The sequence below is a fragment of the Dromiciops gliroides genome, chromosome 1 (assembly GCF_019393635.1).
Source record: "Dromiciops gliroides isolate mDroGli1 chromosome 1, mDroGli1.pri, whole genome shotgun sequence".
In the NCBI taxonomy this organism is placed as follows: domain Eukaryota; kingdom Metazoa; phylum Chordata; class Mammalia; order Microbiotheria; family Microbiotheriidae; genus Dromiciops; species Dromiciops gliroides.
This window is the reverse complement of record NC_057861.1, coordinates 741,934,744-741,952,358: the sequence shown is the minus strand read 5'-3', so window position 1 is coordinate 741,952,358 and position 17,615 is coordinate 741,934,744. Positions and strand designations below refer to the sequence as shown.

Sequence of the window (17,615 nt, the reverse complement as noted above, 5' to 3'; positions counted from 1 at the left end):
GCAGGATTTGAACTCAAGTCCTCCTGAATCCAGGGCCAGTGCTTTATCCACTTTATCACCTAGCTGTCCCCAAAATATATATTTTTTTAAAATAATCACCATTTAATAATCACCAGCCTGAAAGGGACAGAAGAGCACATAGAGGTGTGTGTAATTGGAAGCCCTTTCTCAGAGCCAGGGCGGGCTGCTGGGTCTTCCGACTCGGTGGCTTACAAGGATGCTTGTAAGGATGGATCGTTGAGGGCCCCGGTAAACTGGTTTTGCTGTTCAAAGGCGCATTTATGCCAAACTCTACCCCCTTCTGCTTCTTCCAGCCCTGCTTAATGCTCCCTGGCCAGCCACCCTGTGGAATGGGGTCATGGTCATCCCATTGCCCGAGATTCGAACCTACGGGACGTTCCTATTTTAAAGAGAGCTTTAGTGGAAATGGGAAACTAGCCCCCTTGGAGGAAGCACTTCAGGCCCTTCTCAGGCAACGACAAGTATTTTCTCTGTTGACAGCCTGGAGAGAGATCCCCTGCATCTCTAGCTGCCTAATCATTGACATCTATGGTGAATCCATGGTCGCCACTGCCTGGTGAAAATTTGGGTGTGGCGTCACTTAACTCCTGAAGACAAACAGAACAGAGTGTTTACGATCAGGAACTATTGAGGGCTTTGGTCAGTTTAACTGAATTGCCTTTTTTTGCGGGGCGGAGGGGGGTGGTCTTCTTTATCCTTTGCTATAGGGGATGTCTCTGAGTAGAAAAGAGGGAATGGATACAGTTGGAAGTAGAGGCGATGTTGAAACAAAAGATATCCATAAAATATTTTAAAATTTGAGATGGGTACCTGAGGGAAAGACAGAGACAGATAAGATGAACCAGGGGGAGAGAGAGACACAGACAGGCAGAGAGGAGAGGAAGGAGAAGGGGAGGGGGAACAAAACTGTATTTATTTACAAATAATCAGAAGGGAGTATAGAACCATGGAGACCATTATGGAAAATAGGCAGCAGTTAAAGTTTGGTTGACTCTCCCATAGTCGGGCACCTTTCTGGATCTGTTTATCCATCTGTAAAATGGGAGAGCTTTAGATGAAAAGATTTCTCTGGTCCCTTTGGAGTCTAAGTCTTGTGATCCTCGTTTCCTGGTTTCTCCAGCCTAGTGGAAGTGCTAATGGAGGGAAAGTGGGCAGAAGGCTCCTAGAAGTAGGTGGGGATAGTAAATGTGGTTAGCCATGTTCTGATAACCTCTCCCCAGGCTGTAGCCTGGTTATCAGACACTGCTTATCTTTTTTCCCATGGCATGTTAGACTCAACCTTCCTTAAGGCCATCATGCATTTAAAAAAAAAAAGATATTTTTAAAAAATTAGCTGCCTGGGAGGCAGCTAAGTGGTGCAGTGAATAAAGCACTGGCCCTGGATTCAGGAGGACCTGAGTTCAAATTGGCCTCAGACACTTTATACTTACTAGCTGTGTGACCCTGGGCAAGTCACTCAACCCTCATTGCCTTGCAGATATATATATATATATGAAAAACAAAGCAATGTAATATTTCTTTGGTTACTGTTCCAGTGGGGTGAAGGGGGAAGTTACCTAGTTCTCTTTCTTGTACTTTGTGCAATTCCTCTCGCTATCCTGTGCTACCGGGGCTGGCTCCTTCCCATTCTGTTTAATGGATCAATGATAACTTCCTAGGTAAAGTCGATCTTTAAGTGCATCCTTTCAGGTTTTCTGCTGGTTGAACTGGAGGTTGCCTTTGGAGTAGTTTGGGAGGGTTATCTTCCTGTTGGTGATGAAGGAGAGGAGGAGGAGGAAGAAGAAATGGCTGACTAAATGGAGCAGAAAGGATGCCCAAGCTGCTTGAGTATTCCACTCACGAAATTTGGCTTTTCTACCCTTTATTTGCCTTTGCATAAGGTTGAGAGTCTACTATTTTCTGACTAATTTAGTCAATGTGATCTGAAAATTCAGTTCAGTGAAATTTGTTTTTAAGAGAGGGCAGGGAGATGCTAATTACTTCATTCAGCCAACCAAACTTAACTTCCATAGTCACCATTCATTCCTCTCTTCCTTTTAAAAATTGCTCCTGAAAATAAGCCTGGGTAATTTGGCCCTGGCTTGTGCCTTATTGCATTGTACAGCCTTGGAGTGTGCCAGTGGATCATTAATGGAAGCATTAACTCAAAGGGAAACGTCCGGAGCCTGAAACTCCCCCAGAAGATGGCTCCTCGGCTCACTTCTCATCCTGGGAGTGACTCTGGAGCAAACTCCTGTTTCTTCTGCAAATGTCTCTGTCCGGCCTAGTGGAAGATGATCCCATTAGGGTGAAGGGCAGAGTCTCCCTGGACTGGGCCTCTGTGGCATTGAGCATTGCTCATTATTACAACTGGGGGTGGGGAAGGAGAGGAAAGTCAGGGCTCTGGTGCCGTTTGATTTTTAAAGGGACTTCACCTCAGTCTGAGTGGTGGTATAGCCTACAAAGCCAGCTTGTGGCCTAGGTCATTCCTACATCATTGCCCCTCTGCGGTTCAGTCAGTCGAGGTCCATTGGTTGTCGGGTCTGGAGAGGCAGAACAGAGTGTGTGTGGGGGGAGAGATTGAGTGAGTGAGAGAGAGAGAGAGAGGGTGGGGGGGAAACACACGTACATAAAACGGGTTTTCTATCCTCTGGGAGCTTAAAATCCAGTGGGGAACATGAGGTATTTACCTAACTTAGTAAGCTGCCGATGTAAAGCATAATGTGAGTGCCTGGTGATTGGTTCCAGCAGTGGATACTCGCCGAGAAGGGTATGTGTGGGCGTGGTTAAGCAAAGCATCATGGGAGATATGGGGCCTGAACTGGGGACTTGGAAGATGGATAGATTTTGGACAGGCAGGGAAAAGTGGGGGGAGAGTTCTGATTCTTTTTAGAGGCAGCAGAGTGGAAAAAGAGCTGGTCTTAGAGGCAGGAAGTCCTGGTGGCCCTCTGACACAGGCTGGCCGTGTGACCCTGAGCAAGTCACCTAACCTTCAGTACCCTCCAAACAGCGCTGACCTGCACTGGTGGAGGGAATCGCCTTATACCAATGTGAAATCACACTGCAGGCCTCTGTCCCTATCTATCCCTTTGAGTCTTAATTCTGACTTCTAGCAGCCTTTTATACAATGTTGCGCATGGTGTCATTTTGCTATTTTGTAGTTTGGGGAAAGTCATTTTGGCCCATGTAGATACATAGTATGGATTTCTCTTTTTTAAAGTGTGCCAACAAACTGAGATGATTTTGAATGCTAGTTCCAGCCAGTCCATCAAACATTGATGCACCATGGTAGGTAAATGCAGGGGTTTTTTTGTTTGTTTGGTTTTTTTTTTTTAGCAAATCTGTAAAGTGATGGGAAGATATCTGGAATGGTAACTATGTTGATGTAGCATTTTCTTTTCTTTTCTTTTTTTTTGCGGGGCAATGAGGATTAAGTGACTTGCCCAGAGTCACACAGCTAGTTAACTGTCAAGTGTCTGAGACCAGCTTTGAACTCAGGTCCTCCTGAATCCAGGGCTAGTGCTTTATCCACTGCACCACCTAGCTGCTCTCAGTAAACGCAGTTTTAAAACTCTTAGATCGCATAAGGTGACCTTGGGCATGCATTATTTGGAATAAACTGCACAAACATGAAAACATTGGTATAGACTAGGCTTATAAATACTACTACTGATAGTGGTGTGCCAAACACTATGCTAAGAGCTATATAATTATCATCTCATTTGGTTCTCACAGCAACCCTGGGGAATAGGTGCTATTATTATCCTCATTTTACAGATGGGGAAACTGAGGTAGACAGAGGTTAAGTGACTTGCCCAGGGTCCCACATCTGATACTTGTCTGAAGCCAGATTTGAATGTAGATTTTCCTGACTCCCCCCCTCCCCCAGACTCTATTATCCACTGGACCACCTAGCTACCCACCATAACCAGTCCTTGGCAAATTCTGGTGCCCAGATACAAGAGAAGAATATTCCTAGCTTCCTGAATTAAAATGTATGGCTCCTGCCCTTTGGGGCAAGTTGGTGTTGTGGGAAAGATGGGAACAGTACTTCCCTGGGACACTGCTGTGGCACCTTGTGGCAGCATTAAACTGCCTCCCTCACGCTGGGCCTTGGGATTTTGTCTGGTCTTAACATCCTCGGGCCTTGGCATTTTTCTGGCTCTGGTCCACCAGAATAAAGGATGTGGTGATGACAGGAGAACATCGAAGGAGGAAGGAACCATGGGGAAGTGACGGGAGCTATGAGACAGATAGGAAAGTTCAAAAAGATCCATACACGCACAGCTGTTTACTTCCATGGTGCGGACACCGTGTGGCTGAGAAGCCAACCTGGGGTTCCCAGGACCTGGTTTTCTAGTTTGAGCATGGTCTGTCCTGTGGAAGTAGGCTGACTCTCAGTGATACGTGTGCCTGATGCCCAACGCAGCCCCCTCTTCATCTTCTCTTTTACATACTTAGGAGTTGGCGTGTACTTGGTTTCCCTTTGGACATTTTTTTTTTTGCAGGGCAGTGGGGGTTAAGTGACTTGCCCAGGGTCACACAGCTAGTAAGAGTCAAGTGTCTGAGGCTGGATTTGAACTCAGGTCCTCCTGAATCCAGGGCTGGTGCTTTATCTACTGCGCCACCTAGCTGCGCCCCCCCCCTTGGACATTTTGCTGGAGAATCCTGTGCTGCTGACTCAAGCAGGGGATGGGGAGGGGACCCCCTTCTGCCGTCAGTGGAGGTTTTACTGGTCTCAGGAAAACAGTGTCCTTTGATGAAGCCTAAGGCCTAGATGTGCACCTTGGATGAGGAGAGGTTTTCCCAGCATTGTGCACATGAAGAGATGAGCTAGGAAGACATAGCAGGGGCACAAGTATTTCTTCTTGCTCTTGTCAGCTCTGTAGCATCTAAAGACCTGAAGAATTTTCACATCTCGAAGTTGGTGGACAAACCTTTCTCACTGAGTTTAACTAGTTATATTTTGGGGTGGGGGAAATCACCTTATCTTCCATAGAGTGGCTATGCTTTGTAGGGCCCTAATAGATGGAAGATGGAACCCCAGAATTTGAAGGGCCCTGAGAGGCCCATTCTGACTCAAACCCACAACTGAACAAGAAGCCCTGGGGGGGGGGGTAAGAAGTGGTCATCCTGTCCTTGCTGAAAGGGAATCTATGGACTGGTGAGAAAGCCCATCCCATTCTGGGACAGAGCCGGAGCCAGCACTCCATCCATCGGCCAACCTCCTCCCATCCTTCTGATGCGGTTTATCAGGCCTTAACATGCTTAGTGAAGGCAGCCGGGTCTCCATCGCCTGTTCTGTCTTGGGTTCTGGCTGCATAGGAATCATTTTTCTTTCGCTTCTCCCTGTCCAGAGTGATCATTTTCCTTGTCAGGCGGCAGCTACCTTGGCATTGATCCTCCTGGAGTTATTTCTTCCAGGACCATGTCTCAGGTGTGGCTTTGTCTTCTGTCACATGCCTTTGCTTCCTCCTTCTCTTGTCTTCTGTCACCTGCCTTTGCTTCTGTCTTCCCTTGAGGTCTTTTAAAAACTAAGTTTGTGGGTGCACATCCGCTGTAAGCCATCAGTAGCAGTAGGCTGGGCTCACTCTGCTCATTGCATCCCTCCATGGCTCTGCTACTGCGTCTGCCTCATCCCACCTCACAGCTCAAGCTGCTGCCCCCTCTCCAGAAGAGCCCATTACACAGCTCTGAATGTTCTCTTGCATCCTTAAGCCTCCTGCCTGCTGCTCTCCTTTGTTTTTACCTTTCAATACTTCACCTGTTTTTCTTTTCAAAGAATATTTCATTTTCCCTGAGGTCCTGGGGAGTAGAGACATGTGCATCCTCTGTGCATCCTCCCCTCAGATGTATGGGACGTCCCCTGGCAAGCACTGGGATACTGCACATCTTCATGTCCCCCTTACTTGAGGGCACTGAGATCCTTGGTTCTGGGGGGCTCTTCATCAGTGTGTCTTGGCCCCACTTGGCCACACCCACTGGACTCCACCTGGGGGCTCTGGAGGGAAGTCTAATTTATTTATAGCAGCTCAGAGAGTATCAGCTTGCTCAGCTGCCTCTGATCAGCAATTAACAACTTCCTGCTGAAGTCCCATTCAGGCAACACAGCAAACCCAGCAGATGCTACTCAGGAGTTCTCTGACTGATTACACTTGCCAGCCAGTCTCCCTTCTTGAGCCCAGAGTAGTTTTGGGGCACTGCAGCCTGTCCTATCACTACCATTTCTGAGAGAGATGTTCTTAGAAATAAACTGGGTGGGGGCAGCTAGGTGGCACAGTGGGTAGAGCACTGGCCCTGGAGTCAAGAGGACCTGAGTTCAAATCCAGCCTCAGACACTTACTAGCTGTGTGACCCTGGGCAAGTCACTTAACCCTCATTGCCCTGCAAAAAAAAAAAGAAAGAAAAGAAAAAGAAACTGGGGGCTCACATTAACCTACTTTCATTAGGGTCCCTGCTTTGGGATCTCTAGAGGTGAAAGGATATTGTTCATTTCTTTTGGTTGTGTTAGACTCTTCATGGCCCCATTTGGGGTTTTCTTGGCAAAGATAACTGGAGTGGCTTGCCATTTCCTTCTCTGACTCATTTTACCAATGAGGAAACTGAGGCAAAAAGGGTGAAGTGACTTGCCCAAGATCACACGGCTAGTAAGTGTCCGAGGCCACATTGGAACTCAGGAAGATGAGTCTTCCTGACTCTAGGCCCAATGCTTTATATGCTGTGCTCCCCCATACCCCCCCAAAACATGCAGTTTTTTGGGCAGGGCAATGGGGGTTAAGTGACTTGCCCAGAGTCACACAGCTAGTGTCAAGTGTCTGAGGCCAGATTTGAACTCAGGTCCTCTTGAATCCGGGGCCGGTGCTCTATCCACTGCGCCACCTAACTGCCCCAAAACATGCCATTTTAAAGTATTTCACATCCTCCTCATTCTTCCAGACGAGGGTCCTAGATGAGCTCTCATATAGCCTTATGGTCATGTGATTATTATGTAATTATATTATTATTACCGAAGTTACAAAAGGCATCCAGACTTAGTGTTGGATATAGATTATACAAAGTAGCAGGACCTTTCCAAACCATCTTTGGAGGCTGCAGTAATTGAGCACCTGATCACCTGGGAGATTGAGTTACAAATCCCAAACTCTCTGCATCTCCTGGACTGACAAACAACAGATCCCCTCATCCAATTACAGACCTCAAGTCATGCTGAAGAACTCACCCAATTAACTTGGCTGGGCCCAGTCAGGTCATTAGCAAAGACTGAGCTTTTGCCTCCAATCTCTCAGACATTGTGCTGATCCAGGAAGGGGTCATTGTATCAAATAGTCACTCTTAATCCTGCAGGGAATAATAAGCTCCCTCAGTAGGGAGAGATGATCCAGGTCCTCTGTGAGAACACAGAATGGCAGGTCCGTTTCAGTCTGGTTGTCCTGTCTACCTATTACTGGGATCATTGAAGGTGCTTTCTTTTTTTTCTATTTTAACTTTTATTTTGAAAAAAATTGAGTTCCAAATTTTTTCCCTCCCTCTAGTCCCTCCCCCACCCATTGAGAAGGTAGGCAATATGATACCTGTTAGACCTGTGAAGTCATGCAAAACATATTTATTATCCATCTTGTGAAAAAATGGCAAAAAATAAAGTAAAAAAATATGCTTTGATCTGTACTCAGATTCCATCATTTTCCCTTATTCTCTGGAGCACAATGAAAACATCATGAGTCCTTTGGAATTGTCTTGAATCATTATATTGCTGAGAATGACTAAGTCACTCACAGTTGATCATGGCACAGTATTGCTGTTACTGTGTATAATGTTCTCTTGGTTCTGCTCTCTTCACTTTGCATCAGTTCATGCAAGTCTTTCCAAATTTTTCTGAAATCCTTCTGTTTGTCATTTCTTAGCACAAGCATCTTCCATCATAATTATATGTCACAAATTCTAAGATGCTTTCAGTGACCCAAAAGAGAATTGGTGAATGTCCTAATACTTTTATTTGGATGCAAGAAGCAGTTATTACACCCAGCTGGGCACCAGTCCACAGAACCTTAAGTATGATAGAGTAATAGCAGGATAACGACTGATCCCAGGGCTTGTTCTACCTGGAGACCATGGGAAAAAATGGGGAATGAGGTAATGATAATAGTAAACCAACATTTATATAAATGCTGCTTAGATTTTCATGGGAATCTCATACCATAGCCTGAATATTTGCTAGCATTGTTCCCATTTAACAGATTTGGAGACATTTGAGGCCAAGAAGGGTTAAGTAACTTGCTCCTTGTGGCGTAGATAGCAAGGACTTGGGGCAGGATTTGAACCCAGGCCTGTGTGGCTTCAGATTTCACTCCCTGCCTTTGGCACTGGGCTGTCTAAATTCTAATCTTTAGCAGTGAAGTTAGGGAGGGAGCCTTGGGGGAGTCCCCTCTCTTCCTGGGCCTTAGTTTTCTCATCTGCAAAACCGTGAGATTTGGATTCATTCACTTCTGGGGTCTCTTCTGGGTCTAAGTCCTTGCTCCTTTGTGGTTCTTATATATGGGTCATAGGTCAAAGAATCAAATATTTGAGTAGAGGGGATTGTTTCATTTTTTGTCTTTGTATTATTTCCAGTACCTCATACAGTACCTAGCATGTAGTAGGCTACATGCTAGCCAGTTAATGATTAGGCTAATATTTCATTATTGCTTACCAGTTATTAATGCTGCTGATTGTTTATCATGTGGATATTGGGCTAATAATTAATAAATACTTATTGATTGATTACAAATGATACTAAGTGAACCCCCTGTACTTCCTCCTCCTCTCTGACATTCTTCCAGGTATTCTGCACCCATTTTTCTTTTGGTTAGAACCTGCGATTTGGGGGTGGGGAGCTCTTTGGGAGAGAACCACCTGACCCGGATGCAGATCCATAACCGTTCTGCGTAGACTGCTCTGAGGGAGTTGCCTAGAACTCTGAGAATTTAAGTGACTTCCCCTGTGTCAGGTGTGGGACCTGAACTCAGTTCTTGCCAACTCCCCAGACTGGCCCATGCCTAGTACAGATATCACCGTGTGTCCTGGGATGATGGCCCCACTTCTCGGGTGCTTAGCCTTGGATTACTTTGTAGCCTGAGTAAAGTCCTCTCTGCTCAGGCTGCCCGTCCCACAGGGAGTGCTCTGCCCAGACACTCCCCGGGCCGGCCCAGGGTTATCTGTGTTGTTAGACAAGAGGACGCAGCTCCTGTGAGCCTGGGCCTTGCCACTCTCTGTAACAATAACGAAGCCCTTTTTGTAACTCCCTGGAGTCTGCAATGCTCCAAGTGCTTGTGAGCAGAAACATTGTTTCCTGTGTCAGAGATCAAGGGCACAGCAATCGTTCTTAGAACCAACAGGGGCCAGTTTCCATGAAGTTGTCAGTGTGAGGCTGCGGTTGGTCAAGAGCAGGCCCTGGAGCCTGGAAGATCTGCTGCCAGGTCCCCCTGCTGACCCTGCTGGTCATTACCCCTGGGCAAGTGAGTGCCCTGGGCAGCCCGGTGGGACTCTGAGCCGATGTTGCTAGGACGCCCCCCCAGACACTTACTGGCTGTGTGACCCTGGGCAAGTCACTTCACCTTGTTTGCCTCAGTTTCCTCATCTATAAAACGAGCTGGAGAAGGAAATGGCAAATGACTGCAGTATCTTTGCCAAGAAAACCCCCAATGGGGTCATGAGGCGTCAGACATGACTGACCAACAAAAGCAACAGTGCACTTATATATCTCGTATAACAGTTACCTACCTCTTTACCCTAGTAGATTACAAGCTCCTTGAGGGGAGGGCCTATCACTGACTCCTATGGTGTAATCCCAGGTATCGAGCTTTTGGCAGAAAAAAGGAAGTTGGAGCAGGGGAGGGCAGTGGTTTTAGAGGAAAAGACACGTTCGGTTGAATTTACAATGCCAGTGGGTTGGTCAGGTGAAGAGGGTCCTCAGGACTGGAGTTTAGGGGAAAGTGTTAAGGTGGTTACAGACATTTGGGTCTCGTGTCCATAGAGGTGATGATTAAGCCCACGGGAGTAGATGAGATCACCAAGAAGTTGGTGCTAATCTTTCCCAATACCAGTGCTATGAATACCACAACCTGTTTCTTTCTAAATTCTGGTCTTTACATTAGGTTGGATGGATACTCCGAACATCATGGGCATCGTAGACCAATCTCTCTGTCGCCCATAAAAGGCTCCCTCTCCTCCCAGTTCACTGTTGTCACCAATTTCAGCTTTGAACTTTTCTCTGCTTGTTTCGTTGTGTTGATTATTTGGGTGATTTTTTTTTAATGAAGGCTTTTTTTCCTGCTTATTTTTCAGGAGTACATTATTCGTGTGCAAAGAGGAATTTCCATAGAAAACAGCTGGCAGGTAATTATTTCATAACAGACAAAATATTGCAACTTGGGAAAAGACCTACCCCCCCCAACTGTGCTTTGGGAACCGTGATAAAATTCAGATTGAGGATTGATAGAGCGCTTTGCCCCCGGTGGGTGGGGGCGTGGGGGCTCATCTATAGCTGGATCCTTGTGTTCCTTGGTTGTTGGGGGGGGGGTGGGGAATGGGGCAGGGTGATGGAATTTGTACCCACCACACAGGAAGTTATCCAGGAATTCTTCTAGCAGTGCCTAGGACCAAAGGGCAGAGAAAACGGAAGCTCTTTTTTCTCTTTACTCCTGGGGTGCTTCCCTTTTCTCACAGTCATTCAGGCCGGCCTGTTGGTCTTGATGGAGGTAAGATAGTAAACCTTCACCTAGAGCTGCTCTGTCGAGGTGTGTTCCAGGAGCTTCCAGGTGGGCAGGGCCTAAGGGGAGGCCGCCATTTCTTCCCAAAGCCCTCAGCTGCCTCTTGGATGTCCATTGCCCTTTCTCTGAACTTAGCTTTCCTTACCTTCCAAGGCCCCTCCTAGCTCCAGTCGGCTGTGATCCTCTGCTCTCTTATAACCACTGGCTGTTTTGGCTTTGTGTTGGGTCCCACCTCTACCATCATGGTGAGAAAGGAGCCTATGGTGAGAGGAGAGAGAGACAAAGAGAGAAGAGGAAAGGAAGAGGAAAAGGCGAGGAACAGAGAGAGAGAGATTGAGAAAGAGAAAAAGAAAAGGCAGAGGGGGCAATTGAGAGAGGAAGGGGAGATTGATAGAGAGAGGGAAGAAAGAGAGAAGAGGGGAAGAGAGGAGAGGAGAAGGGAGGAGAGAGAAGAGGAAAAGGGAGGAACAGAGAGATTGAGAGAGAGAAAAAGAGAAGGGAGAGGGGAGAAATTAAGAAAGGGAGGAGAGATTGAGGGGGAGAGAGAGAGAAGGGGAAGGGAAGAGAGAGGAGAGGGAAAGGGAGGAAGAGAGTGGTAGAGAGAGGAGGAGGAGAAGAGAGGGAAGAGAAGGGGGGAGAGAGTGATTAGGAGAGAGACAGACAGACACACACACACACACACACACACACACACACACACAGAGCGAGCGAGCACGGGCACCTTTGCCATAAGCCGAGAGCCACTGCTTCCTTTTTGTTCTGCTGGAGCAGAAAGGAGATGGGAGCCATCACCTGGGGCTTCCTCCTCCTACCTTGGCTTCCTTGTCTGAAGAACAGGAAGGCCACTTTACATGGTGCCCAAGCCATGCGGGTGCCAGCCAGCTGGACTATCCAAGGCGATCTTCTAATTGTCAGAGACTTGGAGCTCTGTCCGTGGGGGAGGGGTGGGCAGGAGGAGAAACCGCTTGTCATAAGAAAAGAGAAGCCAACACTTGTGGGTTTTAGTAAAAGTCTTTTTTAATCCTAGGGAAAGTTTCACTTAGAGCCCTTTCCTGCCTGGCTCCCGGGGGGCTGTTTCTTCGCTCTCTGCATAAATCATTCACCTTCTCTGTGACACCAGACCTCCTCCCTGGGTCTGTTCCCCCGCCCTCTTAGAATGTGAGCTCCTTGAGGGCCAGGATGGTCTCAGCTTTGCCTCTTCCAGCACTCGGCCCAGTACCTGGTTCTCTGCAAGGGCTTTTCATTCATTTGTTAAGAACAAAACCACACATTTATTTGACTGTCATCCATCCCTCCGAGCCACCCTCCCACCCCCCCCCCCCCGCCCCAGCCTTATTTTGTCCCATCTCTCAGAGGAGGCTCTGTGCTCATCTCCCATCTTTACCAGTCCCCCCACATTACTGAACTTTCCCTCCTGAAGGTTGTAAGTGATTGGTCCGGGGGCCTCCGCTCATCTCCATGACTGTCTCTGCTGCATCTAACACCACTGACCATCCTTTTCTTGATGTCCTCTCCTTGGGCCTTTGGACACCATACTGTTCCTGCAGGGAAGGCAGTGGTTATGGAATTTGGAGTCAGGAAGATGGGAATTAGAATTCTGCCCTGCCTCACACACAGGCTAGGTGTGTGGGTGTGTGACTTTGGCCAAGTCCCTTAACTACTCTGTGTCAAAGTGAGGTAGACTTCAATGGCTTCTGAGGATCCTTTAACCCTTCCTGCCTCTTGTTTCCCTGTCCCTCTGCTGGTTTTCCTCCTCCCCCCACCCTTTCCGGTCTGCATTTTCCCAGCGTCAGGCCTCTATTTCTCTCTCCTTCAGAGAATCTAGCCACTTTTGAGGCTGTAATCATTACATCTGTGCATTTGGGTGACTCTCAAATCTGTATTGCTAAGTGTCTTGTCAGCCAAGCCCTAGTTCTCTGGAGCCCACTGGCCATGGATCCCTTATATTTATTTTGATTGAGACGTTTTGTTTTAGCGTCACAGGCCCCCAACCCCTGTGGGCAGGTAGTTCCCCAAGGTGGTGAGGTGCAGACCAGCCCCTGATCTGTTTGGGGAGAGGCCCTTTCCTCTTCAGAAGTTCCCAACCCAACAAACTCAAAGCCTGGTCTAAAAAAAGCCCGGAAACCACAACAAATTCACCAGCAAGCCCAGCACAGGATTGTGGGTGCAGATGTTTCATTCAGAGTTTTTGAGAAAGTCCCACAGAGGGAGCAGGGGCTGTTGGGGCAGTCTGACACCAAGGGCCTGGCTGCTTGTTCACAGAGAGGCTGTGCACTTTAACCCCAGTCACTTGGGGCCAGTTTGTTCATCAACTTTCAATCTGAACATCGTCACCATCTGAAGTTAGCATCAGTTAGATAGTGGTGATGATAATGTATAGAACGTGTGTGTGTGTGTGTGTGTGAGAGAGAGAGAGAGAGAGAGAGAGAGAGAGAGAGAGAGAGAGAGAGAGAGAGTTTTATAGAACTTTAAGGCTTGTCAAGTACTTTGTCCCATTTCATCTTCACAACAACACGGGGAAACAGGTGTTATCCCCATTTTAGAGGTGAGGAAACAGGCAAATGGGTGAAATGACTTGTCCAGGGCCATACAGCTAGGATAAAAAAAATAAAGCTGGATTTGAACCTGGACCCCAGGCTTCATCCACTGTACCACCGAGCTGCCCAACATAGGGTTGTGTTTATGGTGTATTTTGTTTTCCTGGTGCTATTTCTCTAGGTATCACTTTCCATGAGTCTTTTTGATTTCTTCCTATTTTTTTCCTTGTGGAAGACATTTCTACCAGTATAATCAGTCATTTTCCCAGTCACCTCAGATGACAATAATAATTCACATTTGTCCAGAGGGTATCCCCTCCCAGTAACGTGCCCCAGGTAAGTGCTCCTCTTGTCTCCATTACATAAATGAGTAAACTGAGGCTTGGGTTAAGGGACTTGGCCAAGGTCACAAGGCCACACAGAGGCCAAGTCAGGGATTGCACCAAGGGCTCGGCCCTGGCACAGCCCTGGCCGCTCTGCTTGGCCACTTCCATCACATTCTCACTGGAACCTTGTTCAGGGTCCCAGCCTCCTCTTGATTTGATTGGCCACCACCTTCATTGAGACCCTTGTCTCTTGCCTAACTCGTCTCCCTTCTGTCCATCCTTCAGCATGCCCCTTCCCACCTGAGCCTTTGGTGGCTCCCCGTTTCCTGTCAGATACAATCCATACATGAGGCCTCCCCAAGACCTGTCCATCGCATCCCTGTGCCTTTCAACAGGCGCTAATGCACCTACTGTGTGCAGGGTGCACTGCTGGGTTCTGGGAATACAGGGGACACAATGAATGTCTTGGGTCCTCAGAGCCTTGTAGGCTGTTGGCTCAGTCTGTGGTTTCTCCCCGCATCTATCCCTCCTGCCCAAGTCTCAGATGTCTTTTCAGGCCCTGCCCCAGGCCCGGCTTCTCCCAGCTGCCCCTCCAGGCTGTCCTAGTCTCCCAGTGCTGGCTGCTTTCTTAGAATGTCCCCGTAGGACTTAGGTCCTTGTCTGACCCCTTCATTTGACTGGCTCTCATAGTACCTTGACTCATTCATCTAGGATGGCTGAGCCACACATCTGTGTCTGCATTTCTTCTCACCCACAGCGTCAGCCCTCACAAACACGGACCTTCCTCACATGACCCTCAAGGTCTCTTGGCCGTGACAGCCTATGTGTGACCATGGACAGTCGTTTCACTGTTCCAGGCCCTCGGTGTCCTCATCTGTAAAATGGAGGGATTGGGCCAGCTGGTCTCTGAGTTTCTGCCTAGTTCTCAAATCATGTGACCCAAAAATGTTCCTCAAGGTGCACAGTGCAGTGCTCTGTCCATAGTAGATGCTCAACAAGTGTGTCAAATGATTCCATTTTCCTGTGGACCTAGAGAGAGGTGGTTTGTGTCTGCTGAGTCAAAATACCATGTTCTCGTCCCCTGCAGATTGTGAGAAGATACAGTGACTTTGACTCACTCAACAGCAGTTTGCAGGTGAGTGTTGAGAAAAACCAATGTGCTTGGTTGGGGGTGGGGGTGGGAGATGAATAGTCATAACGCAAACCAAGAAATCACCCGATCTCTAGTGCAGGAGACAGAGACCCACTACAGGCGAGGCCGTGCAGCCCCCCGCATTCCACTCTCACAAATAAATGGCCAGCTATTTCTGTCAGATGTCTGAATTTAGCCTGTCGCTGTTGAGCCAGCAGACACTGACCAACTGTGTTTATCTGTGACTGTTTGGCCTCTTAGATGGTAGCTCTCCTTCCTTCCTTGAAATTAAAGGCTGGAAACAGTACTGAGATGCAGGCTTTCTTCCCCTAGTTCTAGCCAAGGATGAGAATCAATCCGTCTGCAAACATTTATCTGACTCCTGTTCGGTGCTAGGCACTGTGCACGGTGCTAGGGGTACAAAGGGAGAGTATGAGCTCATCTTTGCTGATGGCTAACGGTAACCCATTAAGCCTCTGCCCGGCCGAAGGAGCCCCTTGGTGGGCCAGCCGGCGACAGATCGGCTCAGAATGTAGTGTTCTGGATTTCAGAAAATTCCCTGGCTTGCATTGGGATCTTGGTTTGCCTTGACTCTTACTGAGAGAAGGAACCTGTGGACTTGTTAATGGTTTGGGATGGGAAATGAGGGGCCCTCAAGGCCCACACAGGGTGGGCAGGGTTGGGGGGAGCTGTTGCTACAAAGACAGGGGTAGCTTCAGGTACAGAAAGTACCACGGAAACTACTGGGGGCAATAGTCAGCAACATTCAACAGTCAGGCATTGAGTGAGTGTCCATTACGGGCCAGGCCCGGTGCGTTGGGTGTACAGAGACAAATATTTAAACAGCCCTTACGAAGACGGGGCGGAGGTGCCTACAGTCTGTGCAGCAGGGAGGCTGATGTTTCATGCACTCAAAGCTGCATTCTATTGACCTAACCTCTCAAAATACCACAGTGAGTTCCCCAAACGTGAGGAACGTACACACGTTGTCCTTTGCATCTCAACCGCGCCGTTTATAGATCCACTCGTCCTTTTGATGCCTTTCTCGCTGTAAGTCTCTAGATGGAATATTGACAAAGATCGAATTCTCTTCCCTGAAGCATTTCATTTTAACACAAGAAGAGGCGGGGCAGCTAGGTGGCTCAGTGGATAGAGCACCAGCCCTGGATTCAGAAGGACCTGAGTTCAAATCTGGTCTCAGACACTTAACACTTACTAGCTGTGTGACCTTGGGCAAGTCACTTAACCCCAATTGCCTCAACAACAACAACAACAACAGCAACAACCAAAAAAAGAAAACACAAGAAGAGGCATGTGCCAACATTCTCTATCCAGTGTCTGTGAACAGGGCACCAATTTGCCGCTTCTCTCTGAGCTCTTCCTGCTGCCCGGGCCCATGGGGCAATTCTAGCAGTGTCCTGAGCATTTCGGAGGTTCCTGTATGAGTTTCTCTCTTTGGGTGGTTTTATCGACAAGGGCCTGAGGCAGAGCTAGAGCCAAGTAAGTGGCCTTGTTGAGAAGGCGGGGTCTGACAGCCGCCAAACAAAACATCAGTCTAGAAAATTGAAGAGCTATGGAGGTTGCTTTCTTGTCTGCCCTTCCTTTGGAAGCCAGAGGCTGGCTTCCTGCAAGCCCCAGATCAGAGAGGATAAGAGGCCTTTTTCCAAAGTAATCTTCCCTTCAGAAAATGTGGTCTCAGAAAAGCGCGTGCTTACTCCAAATACAAATGTACGTGTGTATTTGCTTTGGCACTCTCTGGGCTGGACACAGCCAGATATTTCAGCAGGAGCCTTGTCAGAATCCAAATAAACAAACAGAAGAAATTACAACCTTGCAAGAACACACATTTAAAGGCAGACTTCAAGACACAGGCACGTAGCAAGAAGACAAGCTCTCATTTCTAATCCTTCCTGATGCCCTGAGACAGCCGAAGAAAGAAACAGACCCTGGCTTGTCGAGGCTGGGCTGAGCCGGGGACTCTCGTGGAGGAGCCACAACTGAGGCCTCTGTGGAGTGAGGGCTGTGAGGAGGCCTCTGAAGAGCTGCGTCCTTCTCAGCACCAAAGGACGTGTGGAAGATTAAGGGCCTTTTCTGAAAGCTAGACGCGGCTCCTTGGCGGACCTCGGGCGGATCATCCACCCTCTTTGGGCTACGCCAGGTGAGCTGTCGTTGCTCGAAGCCTGTGAACCCCGCTGTGAGGAAGGGTGCCTTGTGTCCCCCAGGGGCCACTTTACTCCAAACCTCCAACGTGTTCCCTTTCTTTGGTTGATATCTGGAAAGTAGGAGTGGGGAGGGAGTAGGGCAGGTTGGAAGTGTCATGGTGCAAACCCACTTGGTGAGGGTGCTGTACAAAACAGAAAGACTCCCTCTCCCCACCCCCCAAAATACTCAGGGATGTCTGCAGTTAGGAACTTGGGTCCGTATCTCCCAGTGACATGCAGTGTTGAGCAGGGACCTAGAAATACCTCATCCGGCTGAAGAGGTCTGTGACACTGGGAGTCCGTCAGTTGGCCTCAGTTTCTTCATCTATAAAATGGAACGCTGGAGTCGCTTGTCCCTAAGGAGAAAGGCCATGAGATGCTATAGAAAGACTGCTGATCTTGGAGCCACTAGGCCTGAATTTAAATCCTGGCTCTGCAATTACTACCTTTGTGGCCTTAGACAAGTCATGGGACCCTCTCCATGCCTCAGTTTCCTTCCCTGTAAAAGGAGGGGTTGGATTGCATGGCTCCTAAGATCCCTTCCAGCTCCAGGTCTAGGATTCGGGGCCCCCTTCCACTTCTCACTTTGTCAGTGCAGGCTTAAGAGCTAAGCTGCTCATTCCGATAGAAATGGGAAGAAATGAAGGGCAGGCTCTTGGGAATAAGGAAAGGAT

The 17,615-nt window shown here is 48.2% G+C and overlaps 1 protein-coding gene across 20 annotated transcripts in view; it reads left to right on the top strand.

The window, feature by feature from the left end:
• Positions 1-17,615, top strand: part of PXK (PX domain containing serine/threonine kinase like) — an 86,633-nt gene that overhangs the window by 18,531 nt on the left and 50,487 nt on the right. For all 20 annotated transcript variants that reach the window (XM_043977701.1, XM_043977700.1, XM_043977719.1 and 17 more), the window contains exons 2-3: positions 10,321-10,371; positions 14,696-14,743. In XM_043977701.1, coding sequence (XP_043833636.1) covers positions 10,321-10,371; positions 14,696-14,743 — 99 coding nt within the window. The remainder of the gene's footprint in view (positions 1-10,320; positions 10,372-14,695; positions 14,744-17,615) is intronic.